Raw genomic sequence first — 27,940 nt, forward strand, 5'->3', positions numbered from 1 at the left:
GCGCTCTTCCCATTTCGCCCGCTTGTGTTCGTCCACAAGCAATCTGATGCGTTGGTTTATATCCCTTATTTGGGGGTCGCCTGGATCAAGCTGTCTTATAAGGTCGCGTTCCCTCGCTAAGCTCGCGGCCTCCGCCGGGAAGTGGGGCCGGATTTCGGGAATTCTCCCGGCGGGAATGAAATGTGCCGAGGCGGATTCAATGACCTTACGGAAGGCACGCTCCCCTTGGCGGGCATCAGTCGGGATAGGGAGGGCAGCAAAGCTGCTGTCTGTTGCGCATTTGTATTCTTCCCACTTTCCTTTTTTGAAGTTTATGAAAGTGCGTTTTTCGGTGACGATGAAGTCGGCGGTACGCTCGAACGAAATAAGTATGGGCAGGTGGTCGGATGCCAATGTTACCATCGGCTGCCAGTTGACGCAGTTTACGAGTTCTGCGCTCACGATTGAGATATCTGGCGAGCTATGACAGCTTCCTACCATACGTGTGGGGGCGTCTCCGTTTATTGTGCAGAACGTCGTTTCGTCTATTTGATCCGCCAACATCTCACCCCTACTGTCCGCCCGCAAGTTTGAATGCCATAGGTCGTGATGGGCATTGAAATCGCCTAAGATAATGCGATTGTTGCCAGTGAGTAAGGCCTCGATATTAGGGCGGTATCCACTGGGACAACAGGTGACAGGAGGGATGTAGATGTTGATGATTTCTAGATTTGCATCGCCTGACCGGACAGATAGGCCTTGACGTTCTAAGACATTGTCCCTGCGGTCGATGCCAGGATCAAATATATGATATTGCACAGAGTGGTGTATAATAAACGCGAGGCCGCCTCCATTTCCGCACTCGCGGTCTTTCCTGTGGACATTATAACCAGAGCAGGTCTGCAATGCAGATCTTGCTGTGAGTTTAGTCTCTTGAATCGCAGCAATGCGGATGTTGTGCCGCTTCATGAAATCGACTATCTCCGTAATCTTCCCAGTTAGTTCATTACAGTTGAACTGCAGAATTCTGAAGTGCATGAGGGGTGACGCCGCCACTCTAGGGGTAAGTGACGGGTGACTACGCCTAGGTTGTGGAAGGCCAGGACGCAATTGCTGTTGTGGCCTTGGGACTGGGCGCCCTTGGGCAAGCATTGGGGTACCCGGATGATTTGGGTTTGCGACCTGGCAACATGGCGCGATGAAACCCGTCGAGGGGTTGCCGTCGCGGAGACCAGAACATCTAGGAAAGTGGCACCACCCAAGGCAGGAGCTGCATTGAGCGGATGTCGCAAACCTATATATTCTGTGCTGGCAGACGGTGCAAACGGAGGCAGGGACTAAGAGTCTGTTTCCCTGACCTGCACGATTGCTGCCAGAAAAGAGGGGGGAGAAGAAGACGGGGGCAGGGGCTGATGCTCAGCATTGCTACCAGCTCTACTACGAAGGTAGTAGTTATGAGTGGTATCAGCTGCGGGTACTTGTTGTGGCTTGCTGAGCAGCGAAGCTGCTGGAAGGTAGTGGGGATACGCTTAGGCGTAGACTACGGGACGCCCTTGGGCGTGAGCAGCAAGGAGCCACAAAAGATTTATAAAAGTTACGTGGACGTCGGGTTTTGGGATCAAGCCCAGAACAACCTGTCCGATGCAACCATCCCTTGCACGAGACACACTGAACAGAGTATGACCGTCCTAAAAAGATTCTTTTCTGGCAAATGCAGCAAAACCATTTCTCAGGACCGGGGTTAGGAGACGGACCCGGATTGGGTTCGATACCTTCCCGGAGTAAGAGAATATGTAGCAGTCCTGCTGCAAGGAGCTGCTGGGAGGATGGCAATTTGTGGGAGGGACGAAACAAATTAAATGGGGTCACACTGAAATGACAGTCCTTGGTCGGGAAAAATCCCGAGTCGCTCCGGTACATAGAACCGACTGCCTTGGGAAGCGTACATTTTTTCCTAAATCAATAGTTTTTGGTATCTGGCACATACAGATCGAGATCTAAACAATTTTGGAAAAACGATCAGTGGTCCTCTCCTTCTCCTCCCGCCATCCGTCCACCACCAATTGGTTTTATTAGCACGCTTTTATTAGCTTTACCTGAATGTTTCTTTGTAACTTTTCATTCGCTCCAATGCGCCTGCTGCCTTATTAACATGGTTTTATAATTAGCCTTACCTTATTTGTAATCCCGTAAGGATCATATCGAGGCCCTTCCGGGATCATTTCTGGATGGTTTTCGGGATCCGTCCGGGATCCCGCCTGGGTCATTTCGGGACTATTTCGGGATCATTTTGGGACCCTTCCGGGATAATTTCTGTATAGTTTTCGGGATCCGTCCGGGATCACGTCGGGGTGATTTTGGGACATATTCGGGAATATTCTGGGATCATTTGCGTTGTGCCCGCTTCTTGACGTCTAGAAATTTCTACTTATTATACACGTATCTCAAAACCCTTTTCAATTCAATAGCACTAATTAACTAACTGTGCAAATATATAAACAAATGGCAATCTGTTGAAAAAGCCAAATGTGTCAAAATATTTGCATTGGGCCCGCTTCTTAACGTCTACAAGTTTCTGCTTATTATACAAGTATCTCATATCCTTTCTCAATTCAATAGAGCTAATTAACTAACTGTGCAAATATATAAACAAATGACAATCTGCTGAAAAAGCCAAATGTGTCAAAATATTTGCATTGTGCCCGCTTCTTGACGTCTACAAGTTTCTGCTTATTATACAAGTATCTCATAGCCTTTCTCAATTCAATAGAGCTAATTAACTAACTGTGCAAATATATAAACAAATGACAATCTGTTGAAAAAGCCAAATGTGTCAAAATATTTGCATTGTGCCCGCTTCTTGGCATCAAGAAGTTTCTACTTATTATACACATATATCATAGCCTTTCTCATTTCAATAGAGCTAACTAACTAACTGTGTAAATATATAAACAAATGACAATCTGTTGAAAAAGCCAAATGTGTCAAAGTATTTGCATTGCGCCCGCTTCTTGGCATCTAGAAGTTTCTACTTATTATACACGTATCTCATAGCCTTTCTCAATTCAATAGCACTAATTAACTAACTATGAAAATATATAAACAAACGACAATCTGTTGAAAAAGCCAAATGTGTCAAAATATTTGCAAGGTGCCCGCTTCTTGGCATCTAGAAGTTTCTACTTATTATACACATATCTAATAGCCTTTCTCAATTCAATAGCACTACTTAACTAACTGTGCAAATATATAAACAAACGACAATCTGTTGAAAAAGCCAAATGTGTCAAAATATTTGCATTGTGCCCGCTTCTTGACGTCTAGAATTTTCTGCTTATTATACACGTATCTCATAGCCTTTCTCAATCCAATATAGCTAATTAACTAACTGTGCAAATATATAAACAAATGAAAATCTGTTGAAAAAGCCAAGTGTGTCAAAATATTTGCATTGTGCCCGCTTCTTGGCATCTAGAAGTTTCTACTTATTATACACATATATCATAGCCTTTCTCAATTCAATAGAGCTAATTAACTAACTGTGCAAATATATAAACAAACGACAATCTGTTGAAAAAGCCAAATGTGTCAAAATATTTGCATTGTGCCCGCTTCTTGGCATCTAGAATTTTCTGCTTATTATACACGTATCTCATAGCCTTTCTCAATCCAATAGAGCTAATTAACTAACTGTGCAAATATATAAACAAATGAAAATCTGTTGAAAAAGCCAAGTGTGTCAAAATATTTGCATTGTGCACGCTTCTTGGCATCTAGAAGTTTCTACTTATTATACACATATATCATAGCCTTTCTCAATTCAATAGAGCTAATTAACTAACTGTGCAAATATATAAACAAATGAAAATCTGTTGAAAAAGCCAAGTGTGTCAAAATATTTGCATTGTGCCCGCTTCTTGGCATCTAGAAGTTTCTACTTATTATACACGTATCTCATAGCCTTTCTCAATCCAATAGAGCCAATTAACTAACTGTGCAAATATATAAACAAACGACAATCTGTTGAAAAAGCCAAATGTGTCAAAATATTTGCATTGGGCCCGCTTCTTGACGTCTAGAATTTTCTGCTTATTATACACGTATCTCATAGCCTTTCTCAATTCAATAGCACTAATAAACTAACTGTGCAAATATATAAACAAACGACAATCTGATGAAAAAGCCAAATGTGTCAAAATATTTGCATTGTGCCCGCTTCTTCGCATCTAGAAGTTTCTACTTATTATACACGTATCTCATAGCCTTTCTCAATCCAATAGAGCTAATTAACTAACTGTGCAAATATATAAACAAATGCAAATCTGTTGAAAAAGCCAAGTGTGTCAAAATATTTGGCATTGTGCCCGCTTCTTGGCATCTAGAAGTTTCTACTTATTATACACGTATCTCATAGCCTTTCTCAATCCAATAGAGCTAATTAACTAACTGTGCAAATATATAAACAAATGAAAATCTGTTGAAAAATCCAAGTGTGTCAAAATATTTGCATTGTGCCCGCTTCTTGGCATCTAGAAGTTTCTACTTATTATACACGTATCTCATAGCCTTTCTCAATTCAATAGCACTAATTAACTAACTGTGCAAATATATAAACAAACGAAAATCTGTTGAAAAAGCCAAATGTGTCAAAATATTTGCATTGTGCCCGCTTCTTGGCATCTAGAAGTTTCTACTTATTATACACGTATCTCATAGCCTTTCTCAATCCAATAGAGCTAATTAACTAACTGTGCAAGTATATAAACAAATGAAAATCTGTTGAAAAATCCAAGTGTGTCAAAATATTTGCATTGTGCCCGCTTCTTGGCATCTAGAAGTTTCTACTTATTATACACGTATCTCATAGCCTTTCTCAATTCAATAGCACTAATTAACTAACTGTGCAAATATATAAACAAACGACAATCTGTTGAAAAAGCCAAATGTGTCAAAATATTTGCATTGTGCCCGCTTCTTGGCATCTAGAAGTTTCTACTTATTATACACGTATCTCATAGCCTTTCTCAATCCAATAGAGCTAATTAACTAACTGTGCAAATATATAAACAAACTACAATCTGTTGAAAAAGCCAAATGTGTCAAAATATTTGCATTGTGCCCGCTTCTTGGCATCTAGAAGTTTCTACTTATTATACACGTATCTCATAGCCTTTCTCAATTCAGTAGCACTAATTAACTAACTGTGCAAATATATAAACAAACGACAATCTGTTGAAAAAGCCAAATGTGTCAAAATATTTGCATTGTGCCCGCTTCTTGGCATCTAGAAGTTTCTACTTATTATACACGTATCTCATAGCCTTTCTCAATCCAATAGAGCTAATTAACTAACTGTGCAAATATATAAACAAATGAAAATCTGTTGAAAAATCCAAGTGTGTCAAAATATTTGCATTGTGCCCGCTTCTTGGCATCTAGAAGTTTCTACTTATTATACACGTATCTCATAGCCTTTCTCAATTCAGTAGCACTAATTAACTAACTGTGCAAATATATAAACAAACGACAATCTGTTGAAAAAGCCAAATGTGTCAAAATATTTGCATTGTGCCCGCTTCTTGGCATCTAGAAGTTTCTACTTATTATACACGTATATCGTAGCCTTTCTCAATCCAATAGAGCTAATTAACTAACTGTGCAAATATATAAACAAACGACAATCTGTTGAAAAAGCCAAATGTGTCAAAATATTTGCATTGTGCCCGCTTCTTGGCATCTAGAAGTTTCTACTTATTATACACGTATCTCATAGCCTTTCTCAATTCAATAGCACTAATTAACTAATTGTGCAAATATATAAACAAACGACAATCTGTTGAAAAAGCCAAATGTGTCAAAATATTTGCATTGTACCCGCTTCTTGGCATCTAGAAGTTTCTACTTATTATACACGTATCTCATAGCCTTTCTCATTCCAATAGAGCTAATTAACTAACTGTGCAAATATATAAACAAATGAAAATCTGTTGAAAAATCCAAGTGTGTCAAAATATTTGCATTGTGCGCGCTTCTTGGCATCTAGAAGTTTCTACTTATTATACACGTATCTCATAGCCTTTCTCAATTCAATAGCACTAATTAACTAACTGTGCAAATATATAAACAAACGACAATCTGTTGAAAAAGCCAAATGTGTCAAAATATTTGCATTGTGCCCGCTTCTTGGCATCTAGAAGTTTCTACTTATTATACACGTATATCGTAGCCTTTCTCAATCCAATAGAGCTAATTAACTAACTGTGCAAATATATAAACAAACGACAATCTGTTGAAAAAGCCAAATGTGTCAAAATATTTGCATTGTGCCCGCTTCTTGGCATCTAGAAGTTTCTACTTATTATACACGTATCTCATAGCCTTTCTCAATTCAATAGCACTAATTAACTAACTGTGCAAATATATAAACAAACGACAATCTGTTGAAAAAGCCAAATGTGTCAAAATATTTGCATTGTGCCCGCTTCTTGGCATCTAGAAGTTTCTACTTATTATACACGTATCTCATAGCCTTTCTCAATCCAATAGAGCTAATTAACTAACTGTGCAAATATATAAACAAATGAAAATCTGTTGAAAAATCCAAGTGTGTCAAAATATTTGCATTGTGCCCGCTTCTTGGCATTTAGAAGTTTCTACTTATTATACACGTATCTCATAGCCTTTCTCAATTCAATAGCACTAATTAACTAACTGTGCAAATATATAAACAAACGACAATCTGTTGAAAAAGCCAAATGTGTCAAAATATTTGCATTGTGCCCGCTTCTTGGCATCTAGAAGTTTCTACTTATTATACACGTATCTCATAGCCTTTCTCAATCCAATAGAGCTAATTAACTAACTGTGCAAATATATAAAGAAATGAAAATCTGTTGAAAAATCCAAGTGTGTCAAAATATTTGCATTGTGCCCGCTTCTTGGCATCTAGAAGTTTCTACTTATTATACACGTATCTCATAGCCTTTCTCAATTCAATAGCACTAATTAACTAACTGTGCAAATATATAAACAAACGACAATCTGTTGAAAAAGCCAAATGTGTCAAAATATTTGCATTGTGCCCGCTTCTTGGCATCTAGAAGTTTCTACTTATTATACACGTATCTCATAGCCTTTCTCAATCCAATAGAGCTAATTAACTAACTGTGCAAATATATAAACAAACTACAATCTGTTGAAAAAGCCAAATGTGTCAAAATATTTGCATTGTGCCCGCTTCTTGGCATCTAGAAGTTTCTACTTATTATACACGTATCTCATAGCCTTTCTCAATTCAGTAGCACTAATTAACTAACTGTGCAAATATATAAACAAACGACAATCTGTTGAAAAAGCCAAATGTGTCAAAATATTTGCATTGTGCCCGCTTCTTGGCATCTAGAAGTTTCTACTTATTATACACGTATCTCATAGCCTTTCTCAATCCAATAGAGCTAATTAACTAACTGTGCAAATATATAAACAAATGAAAATCTGTTGAAAAATCCAAGTGTGTCAAAATATTAGCATTGTGCCCGCTTCTTGGCATCTAGAAGTTTCTACTTATTATACACGTATCTCATAGCCTTTCTCAATTCAGTAGCACTAATTAACTAACTGTGCAAATATATAAACAAACGACAATCTGTTGAAAAAGCCAAATGTGTCAAAATATTTGCATTGTGCCCGCTTATTGGCATCTAGAAGTTTCTACTTATTATACACGTATCTCATAGCCTTTCTCAATCCAATAGAGCTAATTAACTAACTGTGCAAATATATAAACAAATGACAATCTGTTGAAAAATCCAAGTGTGTCAAAATATTTGCATTGTGCCCGCTTCTTGGCATCTAGAAGTTTCTACTTATTATACACGTATCTCATAGCCTTTCTCAATTCAATAGCACTAATTAACTAACTGTGCAAATATATAAACAAACGACAATCTGTTGAAAAAGCCAAATGTGTCAAAATATTTGCATTGTGCCCGCTTCTTGGCATCTAGATGTTTCTACTTATTATACACGTATCTCATAGCCTTTCTCAATCCAATAGAGCTAATTAACTAACTGTGCAAATATATAAACAAACGACAATCTGTTGAAAAAGCCAAATGTGTCAAAATATTTGCATTGTGCCCGCTTCTTGGCATCTAGAAGTTTCTACTTATTATACACGTATCTCATAGCCTTTCTCAATTCAATAGCACTAATTAACTAACTGTGCAAATATATAAACAAACGACAATCTGTTGAAAAAGCCAAATGTGTCAACATATTTGCATTGTGCCCGCTTCTTGGCATCTAGAATTTTCTACTTATTATACACGTATCTCATAGCCTTTCTCAATCCAATAGAGCTAATTAACTAACTGTGCAAATATATAAACAAATGAAAATCTGTTGAAAAATCCAAGTGTGTCACAATATTTGCATTGTGCGCGTTTCTTGGCATCTAGAAGTTTCTACTTATTATACACGTATCTCATAGCCTTTCTCAATTCAATAGCACTAATTAACTAACTGTGCAAATATATAAACAAACGACAATCTGTTGAAAAAGCCAAATGTGTCAAAATATTTGCATTGTGCCCGCTTCTTGGCATCTAGAAGTTTCTACTTATTATACACGTATCTCATAGCCTTTCTCAATCCAATAGAGCTAATTAACTAACTATGCAAATATATAAACAAACGACAATCTGTTGAAAAAGCCAAATGTGTCAAAATATTTGCATTGTGCCCGCTTCTTGGCATCTAGAAGTTTCTACTTATTACACACGTATCTCATAGCCTTTCTCAATTCAATAGCACTAATTAACTAACTGTGCAAATATATAAACAAACGACAATCTGTTGAAAAAGCCAAATGTGTCAAAATATTTGCATTGTGCCCGCTTCCTGCATCTAGAAGTTTCTACTTATTATACACGTATCTCATAGCCTTTCTCAATCCAATAGAGCTAATTAACTAACTGTGCAAATATATAAACAAACGACAATCTGTTGAAAAAGCCAAATGTGTCAAAATATTTGCATTGTGCCCGCTTCTTGGCATCTAGAAGTTTCTACTTATTATACACGTATCTCATAGCCTTTCTCAATTCAATAGCACTAATTAACTAATTGTGCAAATATATAAACAAACGACAATCTGTTGAAAAAGCCAAATGTGTCAAAATATTTGCATTGTACCCGCTTCTTGGCATCTAGAAGTTTCTACTTATTATACACGTATCTCATAGCCTTTCTCATTCCAATAGAGCTAATTAACTAACTGTGCAAATATATAAACAAATGAAAATCTGTTGAAAAATCCAAGTGTGTCAAAATATTTGCATTGTGCGCGCTTCTTGGCATCTAGAAGTTTCTACTTATTATACACGTATCTCATAGCCTTTCTCAATTCAATAGCACTAATTAACTAACTGTGCAAATATATAAACAAACGACAATCTGTTGAAAAAGCCAAATGTGTCAAAATATTTGCATTGTGCCCGCTTCTTGGCATCTAGAAGTTTCTACTTATTATACACGTATATCGTAGCCTCTCTCAATCCAATAGAGCTAATTAACTAACTGTGCAAATATATAAACAAACGACAATCTGTTGAAAAAGCCAAATGTGTCAAAATATTTGCATTGTGCCCGCTTCTTGGCATCTAGAAGTTTCTACTTATTATACACGTATCTCATAGCCTTTCTCAATTCAATAGCACTAATTAACTAACTGTGCAAATATATAAACAAACGACAATCTGTTGAAAAAGCCAAATGTGTCAAAATATTTGCATTGTGCCCGCTTCTTGGCATCTAGAAGTTTCTACTTATTATACACGTATCTCATAGCCTTTCTCAATCCAATAGAGCTAATTAACTAACTGTGCAAATATATAAACAAATGAAAATCTGTTGAAAAATCCAAGTGTGTCAAAATATTTGCATTGTGCCCGCTTCTTGGCATTTAGAAGTTTCTACTTATTATACACGTATCTCATAGCCTTTCTCAATTCAATAGCACTAATTAACTAACTGTGCAAATATATAAACAAACGACAATCTGTTGAAAAAGCCAAATGTGTCAAAATATTTGCATTGTGCCCGCTTCTTGGCATCTAGAAGTTTCTACTTATTATACACGTATCTCATAGCCTTTCTCAATCCAATAGAGCTAATTAACTAACTGTGCAAATATATAAAGAAATGAAAATCTGTTGAAAAATCCAAGTGTGTCAAAATATTTGCATTGTGCCCGCTTCTTGGCATCTAGAAGTTTCTACTTATTATACACGTATCTCATAGCCTTTCTCAATTCAATAGCACTAATTAACTAACTGTGCCAAATGTGTCAATATATTTGCATTGTGCCCGCTTCTTGGCATCTAGAAGTTTCTACTTATTATACACGTATCTCATAGCCTTTCTCAATTCAATAGCACTAATTAACTAACTGTGCAAATATATAAACAAACGAAAATCTGTTGAAAAAGCCAAATGTGTCAAAATATTTGCATTGTGCCCGCTTCCTGCATCTAGAAGTTTCTACTTATTATACACGTATCTCATAGCCTTTCTCAATCCAATAGAGCTAATTAACTAACTGTGCAAATATATAAACAAACGACAATCTGTTGAAAAAGCCAAATGTGTCAAAATATTTGCATTGTGCCCGCTTCTTGGCATCTAGAAGTTTCTACTTATTATACACGTATCTCATAGCCTTTCTCAATTCAATAGCACTAATTAACTAACTGTGCAAATATATAAACAAACGACAATATGTTGAAAAAGCCAAATGTGTCAAAACATTTGCATTGTGCCCGCTTCCTGCATCTAGAAGTTTCTACTTATTATACACGTATCTCATAGCCTTTCTCAATCCAATAGAGCTAATTAACTAACTGTGCAAATATATAAACAAACGACAATCTGTTGAAAAATCCAAGTGTGTCAAAATATTTGCATTGTGCCCGCTTCTTGGCATCTAGAAGTTTCTACTTATTATACACGTATCTCATAGCCTTTCTCAATTCAATAGCACTAATTAACTAACTGTGCAAATATATAAACAAACGACAATCTGTTGAAAAAGCCAAATGTGTCAAAATATTTGCATTGTGCCCGCTTCCTGCATCTAGAAGTTTCTACTTATTATACACGTATCTCATAGCCTTTCTCAATCCAATAGAGCTAATTAACTAACTGTGCAAATATATAAACAAACGACAATCTGTTGAAAAAGCCAAATGTGTCAAAATATTTGCATTGTCCCCGCTTCTTGGCATCTAGAAGTTTCTACTTATTATACACGTATCTCATAGCCTTTCTCAATTCAATAGCACTAATTAACTAATTGTGCAAATATATAAACAAACGACAATCTGTTGAAAAAGCCAAATGTGTCAAAATATTTGCATTGTGCCCGCTTCTTGGCATCTAGAAGTTTCTACTTATTATACACGTATCTCATAGCCTTTCTCAATTCAATAGCACTAATTAACTAACTGTGCAAATATATAAACAAACGACAATCTGTTGAAAAAGCCAAATGTGTCAAAATATTTGCATTGTGCCCGCTTCTTGGCATCTAGAAGTTTCTACTTATTATACACGTATCTCATAGCCTTTCTCAATTCAATAGCACTAATTAACTAACTGTGCAAATATATAAACAAACGACAATCTGTTGAAAAAGCCAAATGTGTCAAAATATTTGCATTGTGCCCGCTTCTTGGCATCTAGAAGTTTCTACTTATTATACACGTATCTCATAGCCTTTCTCAATCCAATAGAGCTAATTAACTAACTGCGCAAATATATAAACAAATGAAAATCTGTTGAAAAATCCAAGTGTGTCAAAATATTTGCATTGTGCCCGCTTCTTGGCATCTAGAAGTTTCTACTTATTATACACGTATCTCGTAGCCTTTCTCAATTCAATAGCACTAATTAACTAACTGTGCAAATATATAACCAAACGACAATCTGTTGAAAAAGCCAAATGTGTCAAAATATTTGCATTGTGCCCGCTTCTTGGCATCTAGAAGTTTCTACTTATTATACACGTATCTCATAGCCTTTCTCAATCCAATAGAGCTAATTAACTAACTGCGCAAATATATAAACAAATGAAAATCTGTTGAAAAATCCAAGTGTGTCAAAATATTTGCATTGTGCCCGCTTCTTGGCATCTAGAAGTTTCTACTTATTATACACGTATCTCATAGCCTTTCTCAATTCAATAGCACTAATTAACTAACTGTGCAAATATATAAACAAACGACAATCTGTTGAAAAAGCCAAATGTGTCAAAATATTTGCATTGTGCCCGCTTCTTGGCATCTAGAAGTTTCTACTTATTATGCACGTATCTCATAGCCTTTCTCAATCCAATAGAGCTAATTAACTAACTGCGCAAATATATAAACAAATGAAAATCTGTTGAAAAATCCAAGTGTGTCAAAATACTTGCATTGTGCCCGCTTCTTGGCATCTAGAAGTTTCTACTTATTATACACGTATCTCATAGCCTTTCTCAATTCAATAGCACTAATTAACTAACTGTGCAAATATATAAACAAACGACAATCTGTTGAAAAAGCCAAATGTGTCAAAATATTTGCATTGTGCCCGCTTCTTGGCATCTAGAAGTTTCTACTTATTATACACGTATCTCATAGCCTTTCTCAATCCAATAGAGCTAATTAACTAACTGTGCAAATATATAAACAAACGACAATCTGTTGAAAAAGCCAAATGTGTCAAAATATTTGCATTGTCCCCGCTTCTTGGCATCTAGAAGTTTCTACTTATTATACACGTATCTCATAGCCTTTCTCAATTCAATAGCACTAATTAACTAATTGTGCAAATATATAAACAAACGACAATCTGTTGAAAAAGCCAAATGTGTCAAAATATTTGCATTGTGCCCGCTTCTTGGCATCTAGAAGTTTCTACTTATTATACACGTATCTCATAGCCTTTCTCAATTCAATAGCACTAATTAACTAACTGTGCAAATATATAAACAAACGACAATCTGTTGAAAAAGCCAAATGTGTCAAAATATTTGCATTGTGCCCGCTTCTTGGCATCTAGAAGTTTCTACTTATTATACACGTATCTCATAGCCTTTCTCAATCCAATAGAGCTAATTAACTAACTGTGCAAATATATAAACAAATGAAAATCTGTTGAAAAATCCAAGTGTGTCAAAATATTTGCATTGTGCCCGCTTCTTGGCATCTAGAAGTTTCTACTTATTATACACGTATCTCATAGCCTTTCTCAATTCAATAGCACTAATTAACTAACTGTGCAAATATATAAACAAACGACAATCTGTTGAAAAAGCCAAATGTGTCAAAATATTTGCATTGTGCCCGCTTCTTGGCATCTAGAAGTTTCTACTTATTATACACGTATCTCATAGCCTTTCTCAATCCAATAGAGCTAATTAACTAACTGTGCAAATATATAAACAAATGAAAATCTGTTGAAAAATCCAAGTGTGTCAAAATATTTGCATTGTGCCCGCTTCTTGGCATCTAGAAGTTTCTACTTATTATACACGTATCTCATAGCCTTTCTCAATTCAATAGCACTAATTAACTAACTGTGCAAATATATAAACAAACGACAATCTGTTGAAAAAGCCAAATGTGTCAATATATTTGCATTGTGCCCGCTTCTTGGCATCTAGAAGTTTCTACTTATTATACACGTATCTCATAGCCTTTCTCAATCCAATAGAGCTAATTAACTATCTGTGCAAATATATAAACAAACGACAATCTGTTGAAAAAGCTAAATGTGTCAAAATATTTGCATTGTGCCCGCTTCTTGGCATCTAGAAGTTTCTACTTATTATACACGTATCTCATAGCCTTTCTCAATTCAATAGCACTAATTAACTAACTGTGCAAATATATAAACAAACGACAATCTGTTGAAAAAGCCAAATGTGTCAAAATATTTGCATTGTGCCCGCTTCTTGGCATCTAGAAGTTTCTACTTATTATACACGTATCTCATAGCCTTTCTCAATCCAATAGAGCTAATTAACTAACTGCGCAAATATATAAACAAATGAAAATCTGTTGAAAAATCCAAGTGTGTCAAAATATTTGCATTGTGCCCGCTTCTTGGCATCTAGAAGTTTCTACTTATTATACACGTATCTCATAGCCTTTCTCAATTCAATAGCACTAATTAACTAACTGTGCAAATATATAACCAAACGACAATCTGTTGAAAAAGCCAAATGTGTCAAAATATTTGCATTGTGCCCGCTTCTTGGCATCTAGAAGTTTCTACTTATTATACACGTATCTCATAGCCTTTCTCAATCCAATAGAGCTAATTAACTAACTGCGCAAATATATAAACAAATGAAAATCTGTTGAAAAATCCAAGTGTGTCAAAATATTTGCATTGTGCCCGCTTCTTGGCATCTAGAAGTTTCTACTTATTATACACGTATCTCATAGCCTTTCTCAATTCAATAGCACTAATTAACTAACTGTGCAAATATATAAACAAACGACAATCTGTTGAAAAAGCCAAATGTGTCAAAATATTTGCATTGTGCCCGCTTCTTGGCATCTAGAAGTTTCTACTTATTATACACGTATCTCATAGCCTTTCTCAATCCAATAGAGCTAATTAACTAACTGCGCAAATATATAAACAAATGAAAATCTGTTGAAAAATCCAAGTGTGTCAAAATACTTGCATTGTGCCCGCTTCTTGGCATCTAGAAGTTTCTACTTATTATACACGTATCTCATAGCCTTTCTCAATTCAATAGCACTAATTAACTAACTGTGCAAATATATAAACAAACGACAATCTGTTGAAAAAGCCAAATGTGTCAAAATATTTGCATTGTGCCCGCTTCTTGGCATCTAGAAGTTTCTACTTATTATACACGTATCTCATAGCCTTTCTCAATTCAATAGCACTAATTAACTAACTGTGCAAATATATAAACAAATGAAAATCTGTTGAAAAATCCAAGTGTGTCAAAATATTTGCATTGTGCCCGCTTCTTGGCACCTAGAAGTTTCTACTTATTATACACGTATCTCATAGCCTTTCTCAATTCAATAGCACTAATTAACTAACTGTGCAAATATATAAACAAACGACAATCTGTTGGAAAAGCCAAGTGTGTCAAAATATTTGCATTGTGCCCGCTTCTTGGCATCTAGAAGTTTCTGCTTATTATACACGTATCTCATAGCTTTTCTCAATTCAATAGCACTAATTAACTAACTGTGCAAATATATAAACAAATGAAAATCTGTTGAAAAATCCAAGTGTGTCAAAATATTTGCATTGTGCCCGCTTCTTGGCATCTAGAAGTTTCTGCTTATTATACACGTATCTCATAGCTTTTTTCAATTCAATAGCACTAATTAACTAACTGTGCAAATATATAAACAAACGACAATCTGTTGGAAAAGCCAAGTGTGTCAAAATATTTGCATTGTGCCCGCTTCTTGGCATCTAGAAGTTTCTGCTTATTATACACGTATCTCATAGCTTTTCTCAATTCAATAGCACTAATTAACTAACTGTGCAAATATATAAACAAACGACAATTTGTTGGAAAAGCCAAGTGTGTCAAAATATTTGCATTGTGCCCGCTTCTTGGCATCTAGAAATTTCTGCTTATTATACACGTATCTCATAGCCTTTCTCAATTCAATAGAGCTAATTAACTAACTGTGCAAATATATAAACAAACGACAATCTGTTGGAAAAGCCAAGTGTATCAAAATATTTGCATTGTGCCCGCTTCTTGGCATCTAGAAATTTCTGCTTATTATACACGTATCTCATAGCCTTTCTCAATTCAATAGCACTAATTAACTAACTGTGCAAATATATAAACAAACGACAATCTGTTGGAAAAGCCAAGTGTATCAAAATATTTGCATTGTGCCCGCTTCTTGGCATCTAGAAATTTCTACTTATTATACACGTATCTCATAGCCTTTCTCAATTCAATAGCACTAATTAACTAACTGTGCAAATATATAAACAAGCGACAATCTGTTGGAAAAGCCAAGTGTGTCAAAATATTTGCATTGTGCCCGCTTCTTGGCATCTAGAAGTTTCTGCTTATTATACACGTATCTCATAGCTTTTCTCAATTCAATAGCACTAATTAACTAACTGTGCAAATATATAAACAAACGACAATTTGTTGGAAAAGCCAAGTGTGTCAAAATATTTGCATTGTGCCCGCTTCTTGGCATCTAGAAATTTCTGCTTATTATACACGTATCTCATAGCCTTTCTCAATTCAATAGAGCTAATTAACTAACTGTGCAAATATATAAACAAATGAAAATCTGTTGAAAAATCCAAGTGTGTCAAAATATTTGCATTGTGCCCGCTTCTTGGCATCTAGAAGTTTCTACTTATTATACACGTATCTCATAGCCTTTCTCAATTCAATAGCACTAATTAACTAACTGTGCAAATATATAAACAAACGACAATCTGTTGGAAAAGCCAAATGTGTCAAAATATTTGCATTGTGCCCTCTTCTTGGCATCTAGAAGTTTCTGCTTATTATACACGTATCTCATAGCTTTTCTCAATTCAATAGCACTAATTAACTAACTGTGCAAATATATAAACAAATGAAAATCTGTTGAAAAATCCAAGTGTGTCAAAATATTTGCATTGTGCCCGCTTCTTGGCATCTAGAAGTTTCTGCTTATTATACACGTATCTCATAGCTTTTCTCAATTCAATAGCACTAATTAACTAACTGTGCAAATATATAAACAAACGACAATCTGTTGGAAAAGCCAAGTGTGTCAAAATATTTGCATTGTGCCCGCTTATTGGCATCTAGAAATTTCTGCTTCTTATACACGTATCTCATAGCCTTTCTCAATTCAATAGAGCTAATTAACTAACTGTGCAAATATATAAACAAACGACAATCTGTTGAAAAAGCCAAGTGTGTCAAAATATTTGAATTGTGCCCGCTTCTTGTCATCTAGAAGTTTCTACTTATTATACACGTATCTCATAGCCTTTCTCAATCCAATAGCACAAATTAACTGCAAATCTCAATCTTAATCTTTATAATATTAAAATGCGAAAGTTTGGATGTTTGGATGTTTCCAGATGTTTATTTTTGTGACTAGCTAACCCGCTAGGAACAGTTATAATTTAGTGACAACCTCCGCCCCTCCCCCTCCTCCCCCCTCTGGTGCAAAATCTATAAATTGTTATAACTCAATATAAATTTGCATTCTCTTCGGTTTCAGCAAATTGTAGTTTCACTCCTTTGTTCTATGAATAGTAAGCAATTCCTACACCTCTGTCATTCAATTAATTTAACTTAAAAACAAAATGTAGGCCTTTCTCAATCCAATAGAGCTAATTAACTAACTGTGCAAATATATAAACAAACGACAATCTGTTGAAAAAGCCAAATGTGTCAAAATATTTGCATTGTGCCCGCTTCTTGGCATCTAGAAGTTTCTACTTATTATACACGTATCTCATAGCCTTTCTCAATTCAATAGCACTAATTAACTAACTGTGCAAATGTATAAACAAACGATAATCTGTTGAAAATGCCAAATGCGTCAAAATGTTTGCATTCTGCGCGCTTCTTGGCATCTAGAAGTTCCTACTTATTATACACGTATCTCATAGCCTTTCTCAATCCAATAGAGCTAATTAACTAACTGTGCAAATATATAAACAAACGACAATCTGTTGAAAAAGCCAAATGTGTCAAAATATTTGCATTGTGCCCGCTTCTTGGCATCTAGAAGTTTCTACTTATTATACACGTATCTCATAGCCTTTCTCAATTCAATAGCACTAATTAACTAACTGTGCAAATGTATAAACAAACGATAATCTGTTGAAAATGCCAAATGCGTCAAAATGTTTGCATTGTGCCCGCTTCTTGGCATCTAGAAGTTTCTACTTATTATACACGTATCTCATAGCCTTTCTCAATTCAATAGCACTAATTAACTAACTGTGCAAATATATAAACAAACGACAATCTGTTGAAAAAGCCAAATGTGTCAAAATATTTGCATTGTGCCCGCTTCTTGGCATCTAGAAGTTTCTACTTATTATACACGTATCTCATAGCCTTTCTCAATCCAATAGAGCTAATTAACTAACTGTGCAAATATATAAACAAACGATAATCTGTTGAAAAAGTTAAATGTGTCAAAATATTTGCATTGTTCCCGCTTCTTGGCATCTAGAAGTTTCTACTTATTATACACGTATCTCATAGCCTTTCTCAATTCAATAGCACTAATTAACTAACTGTGCAAATATATAAACAAACGACAATCTGTTGAAAAAGCCAAATGTGTCAAAATATTTGCATTGTGCCCGCTTCTTGGCATCTAGAAGTTTCTACTTATTATACACGTATCTCATAGCCTTTCTCAATCCAATAGAGCTAATTAACTAACTGTGCAAATATATAAACAAACGACAATCTGTTGAAAAAGCCAAATGTGTCAAAATATTTGCATTGTGCCCGCTTCTTGGCATCTAGAAGTTTCTACTTATTATACACGTATCTCATAGCCTTTCTCAATTCAATAGCAGTAATTAACTAACTGTGCAAATATATAAACAAACGATAATCTGTTGAAAAAGCCAAATGTGTCAAAATATTTGCATTGTGCCCGCTTCTTGGCATCTAGAAGTTTCTACTTATTATACACGTATCTCATAGCCTTTCTCAATCCAATAGAGCTAATTAACTAACTGTGCAAATATATAAACAAATGAAAATCTGTTGAAAAATCCAAGTGTGTCAAAATATTTGCATTGTGCCCGCTTCTTGGCATCTAGAAGTTTCTACTTATTATACACGTATCTCATAGCCTTTCTCAATTCAATAGCACTAATTAACTAACTGTGCAAATATATAAACAAACGACAATCTGTTGAAAAAGCCAAATGTGTCAAAATATTTGCATTGTGCCCGCTTCTTGGCATCTAGAAGTTTCTACTTATTATATACGTATTTCATAGCCTTTCTCAATCCAATAGAGCTAATTAACTAACTGTGCAAATATATAAACAAACGACAATCTGTTGAAAAAGCCAAATGTGTCAAAATATTTGCATTGTGCCCGCTTCTTGGCATCTAGAAGTTTCTACTTATTATACACGTATCTCATAGCCTTTCTCAATTCAATAGCACTAATTATCTAACTGTGCAAATATATAAACAAACGACAATCTGTTGAAAAAGCCAAATGTGTCAAAATATTTGCATTGTGCCCGCTTCTTGGCATCTAGAAGTTTCTACTTATTATACACGTATCTCATAGCCTTTCTCAATCCAATAGAGCTAATTAACTAACTGTGCAAATATATAAACAAATGAAAATCTGTTGAAAAATCCAAGTGTGTCAAAATATTTGCATTGTGCCCGCTTCTTGGCATCTAGAAGTTTCTACTTATTATACACGTATCTCATAGCCTTTCTCAATTCAATAGCACTAATTAACTAACTGTGCAAATATATAAACAAACGACAATCTGTTGAAAAAGCCAAATGTGTCAAAATATTTGCGTTGTGCCCGCTTCTTGGCATCTAGAAGTTTCTACTTATTATACACGTATCTTATAGCGTTTCTCAATCCAATAGAGCCAATTAACTAACTGTGCAAATATATAAACAAATGAAAATCTGTTGAAAAATCCAAGTGTGTCAAAATATTTGCATTGCGCCCGCTTCTTGGCATCTAGAAGTTTCTACTTATTATACACGTATCTCATAGCCTTTCTCAATTCAATAGCACTAATTAACTAACTGTGCAAATATATAAACAAACGACAATCTGTTGAAAAAGCCAAATGTGTCAAAATATTTGCATTGTGCCCGCTTCTTGGCATCTAGAAGTTTCTACTTATTATACACGTATCTCATAGCCTTTCTCAATCCAATAGAGCTAATTAACTAACTGTGCAAATATATAAACAAACGACAATCTGTTGAAAAAGCCAAATGTGTCAAAATATTTGCATTGTGCCCGCTTCTTGGCATCTAGAAGTTTCTACTTATTATACACGTATCTCATAGCCTTTCTCAATTCAATAGCACTAATTATCTAACTGTGCAAATATATAAACAAACGACAATCTGTTGAAAAAGCCAAATGTGTCAAAATATTTGCATTGTGCCCGCTTCTTGGCATCTAGAAGTTTCTACTTATTATACACGTGTCTCATAGCCTTTCTCAATTCAATAGAGCTAATTAACTAACTGTGCAAATATATAAACAAACGACAATCTGTTGAAAAAGCCAAGTGTGTCAAAATATTTGAATTGTGCCCGCTTCTTGTCATCTAGAAGTTTCTACTTATTATACACGTATCTCATAGCCTTTCTCAATCCAATATCACAAATTAACTGCAAATCTCAATCTTAATCTTTATAATATTAAAATGCGAAAGTTTGGATGTTTGGATGTTTCCAGATGTTTATTTTTGTGACTAGCTAGCCCGCTAGGAACAGTTATAATTTAGTGACAACCTCCGCCCCTCCCCCTCCTCCCCACGCTGGTGCAAAATCTATAAATTGTTATAACTCAATATAAATTTTCATTCTCTTCGGTTTCAGCAAATTGTAGTTTCACTCCTTTGTTCTATGAATAGTAAGCAATTCCTACACCTCTGTAATTCAATTAATTTAACTTAAAAACAAAATGTATTTTTTTAATTCGAAAAAACTGTATTGTAGTATTTACGTAAGCGTGCCTTTCAGGTTATCAGCTCGTTTAGTTCTTTTTTTACTCTATTAAAAAAATAAAATACAATAAGCAAAATAAATTTTTAAACAGATAACTTGATAACCACGCTAACGTGAATAGCCCATATATTTTAATTTCTCCTTGCGGACGGGGCCGCGGGTAAAGGCTAGTATATTATATGGGAAAGTTTGGATGTTTGTATGTCCAGACGTTTGTCTTTGTGCCTCAATCACGCAAGAACGGCCGGACGGATTCGGATGAAATTTGGCACACATATAGCCAATAGTCTAGAAGGATCTACTAGATATATTTTATTGAAAAGGGGGGAGGTCCCCGCCCCGTAGGAACAGCTATAATTTAATTATTATATTTTTTCGTCTTTGTGACTGAATCACGCCAGAACGGCTACACGGATTTTGAGACACAGACAATAGTCTACTAGCGAAATTTTTTTCGAACATGCAAAGGGGGCGGAGGTCCCACGACCCCTTCGAACAATTACTTTTTAATAATTTTTACACATTATAACTTTACTTATACTGGCCTTCACCAATATTACAGACTCAATGGGTCAAATAAGTCGAGGATTTACAAAGTGAGCAGTGACACCCTCCGCCCCCCCCCCTTCTCTCTCCCTCTGGTGTAAAATCTATAAATTGGCGATATTCCCTCATCGCCAAGGTGTTTAAGCATTGGCATGGCTATTCCGTTGGGGCCTATCGATTTGGAAGACCTTGCCTTACGGATGCCTGCTTCAACCTCTGTGGGGGTGCTATTGAATTGTGTTATCAAATTGATATGTGTACAATGATTATTAGGCGTTTATAATAACACTTCTATATAAATTTTCTATTATAGGAACCTAATTAGCCTATTTAATTAATAACTTTAATGGGTATTTTTAATTGGTTAAACAAACAGGTCCATACTTACGCATATTGCAGAGAAATGAAATGAACGTGGGTTTGACAAAATATTTTGATACTTTTTCATAAGAAAATTTCCTACTAGTTGTTTGTTTATATATATGTACTAGCAGACCCGTCAGACGTTGTTCTGCCCTAAATTTGCAGTCCTATTCTGTGCATTTGACAAATTCACCATCTTGCTTATTTGTCAAGTTTGATAATTTATCAAGTAATTGCTATTCTATGTAAAAAATAAAAAGCCTTTTCGCTGACAATTTGTCAATAAGTCAAACGCTCTTGATAATTTAATTTATACGGATAAACTTAAATTAGAATTCTGTTATTGTGCGATCGAGAGAAAATGGAAGATTTATTACTTTTGCTATTATTGTGGGAAGATCCTCTGGGGATTTTGGGGGTAATTTCAGGACGGTTTTGGGGACTCCCTCGGGGTCATTTGGGGGACATTCCGGGATGGTTTTGGGGTTTCCCGGGGTCATTTGGGGGTCGTTCCTGTATCTTTTGGGGACTCCCTCGGGTCATTTGGGGATCATTCCGGTACAGTTTTAGGGACTCTCTCGGGGTCGTTTAGGGGTAATTTTGGCATGGCTTAGGGACTCCCGCGGGGTCATTTGGGGATAATTCCGGGACGGTTTTGGGGACTCCATCTGGTCCTCCCGGGGTCATTTGGGGGTCATTCCTGTATCGTTTTGGGGACTCCCTCGGGGTCATTTGGGGATCATTCCGGGACGGTTTTGGGGACTCCATCTGGTCCTCCCGGGGTCATTTGGGGGTCATTCCTGTATCGTTTTGGGGACTCCCTCGGGGTCATTTCGGGGCCATTCCGGGATGGTTTTGGGGACTCCCTCGGGGTCATTGGTAAGTCATTCCGGGATCTTTTTGGAGACTCCCTCGGGGTAATTTCGGGGTCATTCCGGGATGGTTTTGGGGACTCCCTCGGGGTCATTTGGGGGTCTTTCGTAGGTCATTTCGGGATGGTTTTGGGGACTCCCTCGGGGTCATTTCGGGGTCATTCCGGGATGATTTTGGGGACTCCCTCGGGGTCATTTCGGGATGGTTTTGGGGACTCCCTCGGGGTCATTTCGGGATGGTTTTGGGGACTACCTCGGGGTCATTTGGGGGTAATTCGTAGATCATTCCGGGATCTTTTTGGGGACTCCCTCGGGGTCATTTGGGGGTCATTCGTAGGTCATTCCGGGATCTTTTTGGGAACTCCTTCGGGTTAATTTCGGGGTCATTCCGGGATGGTTTTGGGGACTCCCTCGGGGTCATTTCGGGGTCATTCCGGGATGATTTTGGGGACTCCCTCGGGGATATTTCGGGGTAATTCCGGGATGATTTTGAGGACTCCCAAGGGGCATTTGGGATTAATTTCGGGATCAGTTCGGAACCCTTCCGGGATCCTGGAATCCACACGAAATTAATGTGGACCCCTTTTATTTGCAGTAATTTTATATATACATACAAACATATGTATATACATTTTACTTAAAATGATAAAAATAAAAAACTGCGAACTAAATAGCAACAGTGGTAGCGATCTTACACAATAAAGTACTAAAGTACAATAAAGTACGTAAGAACGTCTGTAATTACAAAGATAGGTAGATTTTCATTTATTTTGATATTTTTTTGAGAATGATTGTACATATGAGATATAGACATATGGGGAAAATGTATGTAAATAAATATACTTGTGTTGGTTATCAAATTTTTTTAATATTAAAACAAATATGTACATACATATTTATACGGAAAAAACATTTTCATTGATTGAATAATGAGGGAGTACCTATTCTCCATACTGCTCTCTTTTATTTCTGATTGCTTTTATTATTTACGTTCATGCCAGTCTAGCGCCAATTTTTCGAACTATTACATTTAGCAAGAACGCGTATTTCAAAGTTATAGTCCTTAAGCCTATTATACCGAGGTAAGTTGTGCATCGTTGCGTATGAAAAAAGCCTCTCTACCGCTGCTGAGGAAGGCAGCGGGGTGTTGTATTTAAGGAAAATTTTTTTCACAACCGGATAAACATCCACTGCTAAAAGATTGTTTGTTACAGGTTCGTGTAAATATTTGTTTACCTGAAGTTGCGCTCCAGTGTTACTGAAGATATCAAGTTCAGTATAGGTAGTACTGGAGATGTTACCGAAATTAAAAAACTCATCTACCTTGTTCGGTGTATTTGTCGTTGACAACACTACGGCTTCCGCATCCGTTGCAGCAGTCATCACCACTAAGTAAACTTTTTTCTGTGCTTCAATCGAGAGGCAAACTAGCCACTGAGTTTTGAATTGCGGATGGATTACAGCTGTAATAGCTGCCCATTTTCCGCAATCCTCAACTTCGAAAAAGTCCCTAAAGCGGTGTTCCACTTTTTCAACCAAATAATCGACAGCATCAATGCAAAAGGTTGTTCCGACGTTTGTTTTGACTGCTAGCAACTTTCTGCGCAGTGTTATGATACACGGCAACAAATACCCATAGCTGCAGTTTTTCTCACCTTGCAGTTTATTCAAATTATCAATAAGGGGTCGTGTACAGTTCAAATAGTCTTCTAAATATTTAAAATCAGTATCCTGCATGGTGTTTGTTATTCCCACCGCCTCACTGAATGTAATAATTTCATCGCGTAGCGAAACAATCAATGCTAAACTATCGAACAAAGAGTTCCACCTAAGACATATTGGCTTTGTCAGAGGTTTTCCAAGATATTCTATCATTATTTATCTCTGCTTCGGGGAGCGTAGCAAAGATCACAGAGCCTGGCAGCGGTTAATCGTTTCACTATGTAGGGAAGACAAAGTGGCTGACTGCTTTATGAAGGAAGTAAAATCAGTGGAGGCAATTAAATTAATCGTATGACTGGCGCATCTCATATGCACCGAAAGCGATGGCTTTGGTCGGAACTGATGAGGTTCATCTTCGGGTAAGGCTGGTTCAGCATCGAATGGTATTTGGGATGATGCATTATTGCCGACATATGGATCAATTGTAACATCGTCTTCGTCATCATCGGACATAAAATCAGTAGCGCCTTCCGCAAAATTAAGTTCAAAATGAAAAAAAAAATTAAGAAATGTTGTTCCGAAATGTGGTTTCTTTTGAGAAACTCAGCAAACTCGAATAGGGTCTACACACGCTGAGTCTCACTCGCGAGCCATTCGTGTACGTGTTACATCCACGACAAAACCAAAGGGTTTTTGATTTGATTTATTCATTTATTACGGGGGCAAAAATCACATAATAAGATTATAAAGGTAAAATTAAAAAAATAGCAAAGGGTTAGTGATTTCGCAGATTTTTATAGTCTTTCAAAAAACTTGAAAATACCATGTTTATTCTATTTAAAAACTTTCGAGTTCCATATATGGAACAGCGAAAACGACATACATTTTATTTCAATCAAACCAACAGTTTATGCAGTATTCTTAGACTTGTGGGAGAAATAAAGCACAATTCAGAATCGCGTCGTAAAACTTTGCAAAATATGTGAATAATGAAAAATTGCTTTGGTGAGATAGCAACGCTTAAAGTATCACATCACAGTGATGGGAACGATTTTCAAATCGGGCAGAAGTACGAAAGTTATATCAAAATTAGTATGTTAGGTATACAGCTTAATGTATTTACATAATTTTACAAAATGTGTAAGTTTAAACATTTAAACTGAGACAAAATACTGGCTTTTCATTGAGGTATTTTGCAACCTTTGAAACCATTATATGGCGGGTTTGGGCAAAAGAAGATCTTTAATGGGGTGAATCGTTTTTTTAGTCGAACGCGAGTTTTTTTTGAATAGAATAAACATAATGTTTTCATGTTTTTTGAATGACTATAGATTTGCGAAGTCTCAACCCTTTTGCAAGTTTTTTTTTTAAATTTACCTTCATAATCTAACTCTGTAAGTATCTCAACGAAATAAATGATTTACAAATTAACATTTAACAATTACTGCCGCACCCTGAATGCTTATAGTTCTAAAAGGTTCCAAATGCAACGCGGCAGTTCTAAGTTGGTTTTAAACGAGCAACTTATTACATAAACTTTGTATATTGTTGCAACGCATTCTCATTTTAGTTAGCCAAAAATATGCTTTAGTCAGGCTGTCATCGTGTGTAGATCCTACATTAAATCAAACACACACCATTCAGTCTGGGTCTCTTGCTCCCCCGTCACGCTTTTGTCGTAACACTCTTTCCAATTAAACAACTAACGATACCTTTTTACGTTTCCTTTTTTCTTTCTTCACTATTTTTCACTACTTTCTATTTTTGTCCTTCTCACATTTTTCTATCTCGTACTTTATCCCGGTTTCCTTCTCACACCCCCACTCCTCTACACCAAATATGTACAGCTCCTTGAAGCGAATTTAGCCTTTTCCTATGCAAGGGCGTAACTCGGCCTACTTTTTCAAAATATATTTCAGATTATAGTGTGTCGAGTGATCACAAGAACGCTTATAAAAGAAAAACACACACACATACATACACACGCTCATTTCTAGTTTCATGTTAAAAATATTTACCGTCATGCGTAAGAAGAGGAATTTTAATTCCAAACTCATTACAAGCCTTCGCCAAATTCGACCCGTTGTCTGTTACTATTGAAACTAACTTTTTGCTGTCCAAGCCAAATGACAAATGAATTTCGTGAAGAAGCTCAGCAATTCTGTCGTAAGTTCCTGAAAATCTTCGACACGCAATAGTAGCTGACTTTATTGTAAAAGTTTTGGAATCAATCTAAAAGGGAATTTCATAAATAGCATAGTTGTTGAAATCGCTTTAATTTTCTGAAATTTTACCCAATGGGCAGTAACTCCCAAAAATCGCCTGGTACTACTCGACCAAACATCAGCCGTTGTACAAACGTAATCAACATTTTTTAATATGGAACGAAGTTCATCCATATTTTCAATAAATCTCTTTTGTATGTGCTTTCCCACGGTTCTTCTAGATAAGTGCTTCATATGCGCACTTTCATCTTTTGATAAAATATCTGTGAACAATAATTAAATAAAAAGTATTTAACACTCAGTATAAGTGAATTAAAGTGGGTTGGTGTCGAAATTCTGTATGTACAAAATTCTAAAAACAAAATTCTGCTTTCAAAATTCTGTATTACAAAATTCTGTATTACAAAATTCTGCATTGCAAAATTCTTTATTAAAATATAATGTTAACAATGTTAAAGAGGTCATGCATTCATAATTCCGGAAGTCGAAACACCGGAAATCAATATTATGGAAGCCAATATTCTGGAAAAAGCCAATCCAACACCGGCCGCGCCATGCACAGTAATTCTGAGTAGAACACCTTTCTGCATAAGCGGCCTTCGGCCGCGCTTATAAAAAATAACCCTGGGCTACGCCATGCCAAGTCCGGGTGTGTGGTATAACCGTGGCTACTGCCACGGTGATGTCCTTCTGCGTATGACGAAAATCACAAAACTTGAATAAAGCAGAATTTTTCGCATTAGACATGCAGAATTTTGAAAAAGCAGAATTTTAGAAAGGAGAATTTTAAAAAGCAGAATTTTAAAAAAGCAGAATTTTGTTCAAGCAGAATTTTTTTGAAATTTACAGAATTTTGTCACCCAGAATTTTGTAATACACAATAATGACACGCTTCCAATTAAAGTTATTCACCATCTATTAATTTTCTGAATGACGGCATTTCAACTGTGGAAAGGGGACTCATACTTTCAATCACATAGGTAACAACATTGTCTTCATATTTTTTCTGACGGCTCGAACGGTTCAATTTTTTTATAGCACCAGATGTACTGTTCTCCAGCTTTTCCCGTTTTTTATGCACATAAGGCTTATATAGATTTTCATAAGCTTCTGCGTGCACTCTCTAGAAGAAAACATGCAAATTAAAAGAAAATTTTTTCGTATTACGCAGATATCGAAGTTATGTCACTTGAGACTTGAGACATAGAGACACAAGATGAGACCGTTAAAGTACCTTTAAAATCAGGTGATCGAGTCTATTTGTTATTTTGTCGTCTATGCTTAAGATATCACACTTGTCTCATCTGTAGTGGTACAAACAAGAGGGCATGACTTTGAGTAAATAACGTAAAAACGTAATAAATATCATGATGAATGTTGTATAAAAAAAATCTTTGTGGTCCGTTAAAAATTGATCACGTGCTATACAAATGAAAAGATGCTTTTATATGCACAACAAATGGTAGTTAAAATCTTTGAATGGCTCTCCTGAAAAATTTTGTTTTTTGAATTATGAC

The 27,940-nt window shown here is 35.9% G+C and overlaps 1 protein-coding gene across 2 annotated transcripts in view; it reads right to left on the reverse strand.

Moving 5' to 3' along the window:
• Positions 1-27,421, reverse strand: part of LOC137243573 (uncharacterized) — a 69,759-nt gene extending 42,338 nt beyond the window's left edge. The window contains exons 1-4 of one of the 2 annotated variants that reach the window (XM_067771398.1): positions 27,336-27,421; positions 26,493-26,686; positions 26,217-26,430; positions 23,489-24,725 (exon numbers count right to left, since the gene is read on the reverse strand). In XM_067771398.1, the coding sequence (XP_067627499.1) occupies positions 24,445-24,725; positions 26,217-26,430; positions 26,493-26,686; positions 27,336-27,387 (741 nt within the window). In that variant the 5' untranslated portion in view covers positions 27,388-27,421 and the 3' untranslated portion in view covers positions 23,489-24,444. Of the gene's footprint in view, positions 1-23,488; positions 24,726-26,216; positions 26,431-26,492; positions 26,687-27,335 lie in introns of those variants that run through there. The other variant, XM_067771399.1, reaches the window with a different exon arrangement.
• Between the last annotated feature and the right edge of the window lie 519 nt (positions 27,422-27,940).

The sequence above is a fragment of the Eurosta solidaginis genome, chromosome 3 (assembly GCF_040869045.1).
Source record: "Eurosta solidaginis isolate ZX-2024a chromosome 3, ASM4086904v1, whole genome shotgun sequence".
In the NCBI taxonomy this organism is placed as follows: domain Eukaryota; kingdom Metazoa; phylum Arthropoda; class Insecta; order Diptera; family Tephritidae; genus Eurosta; species Eurosta solidaginis.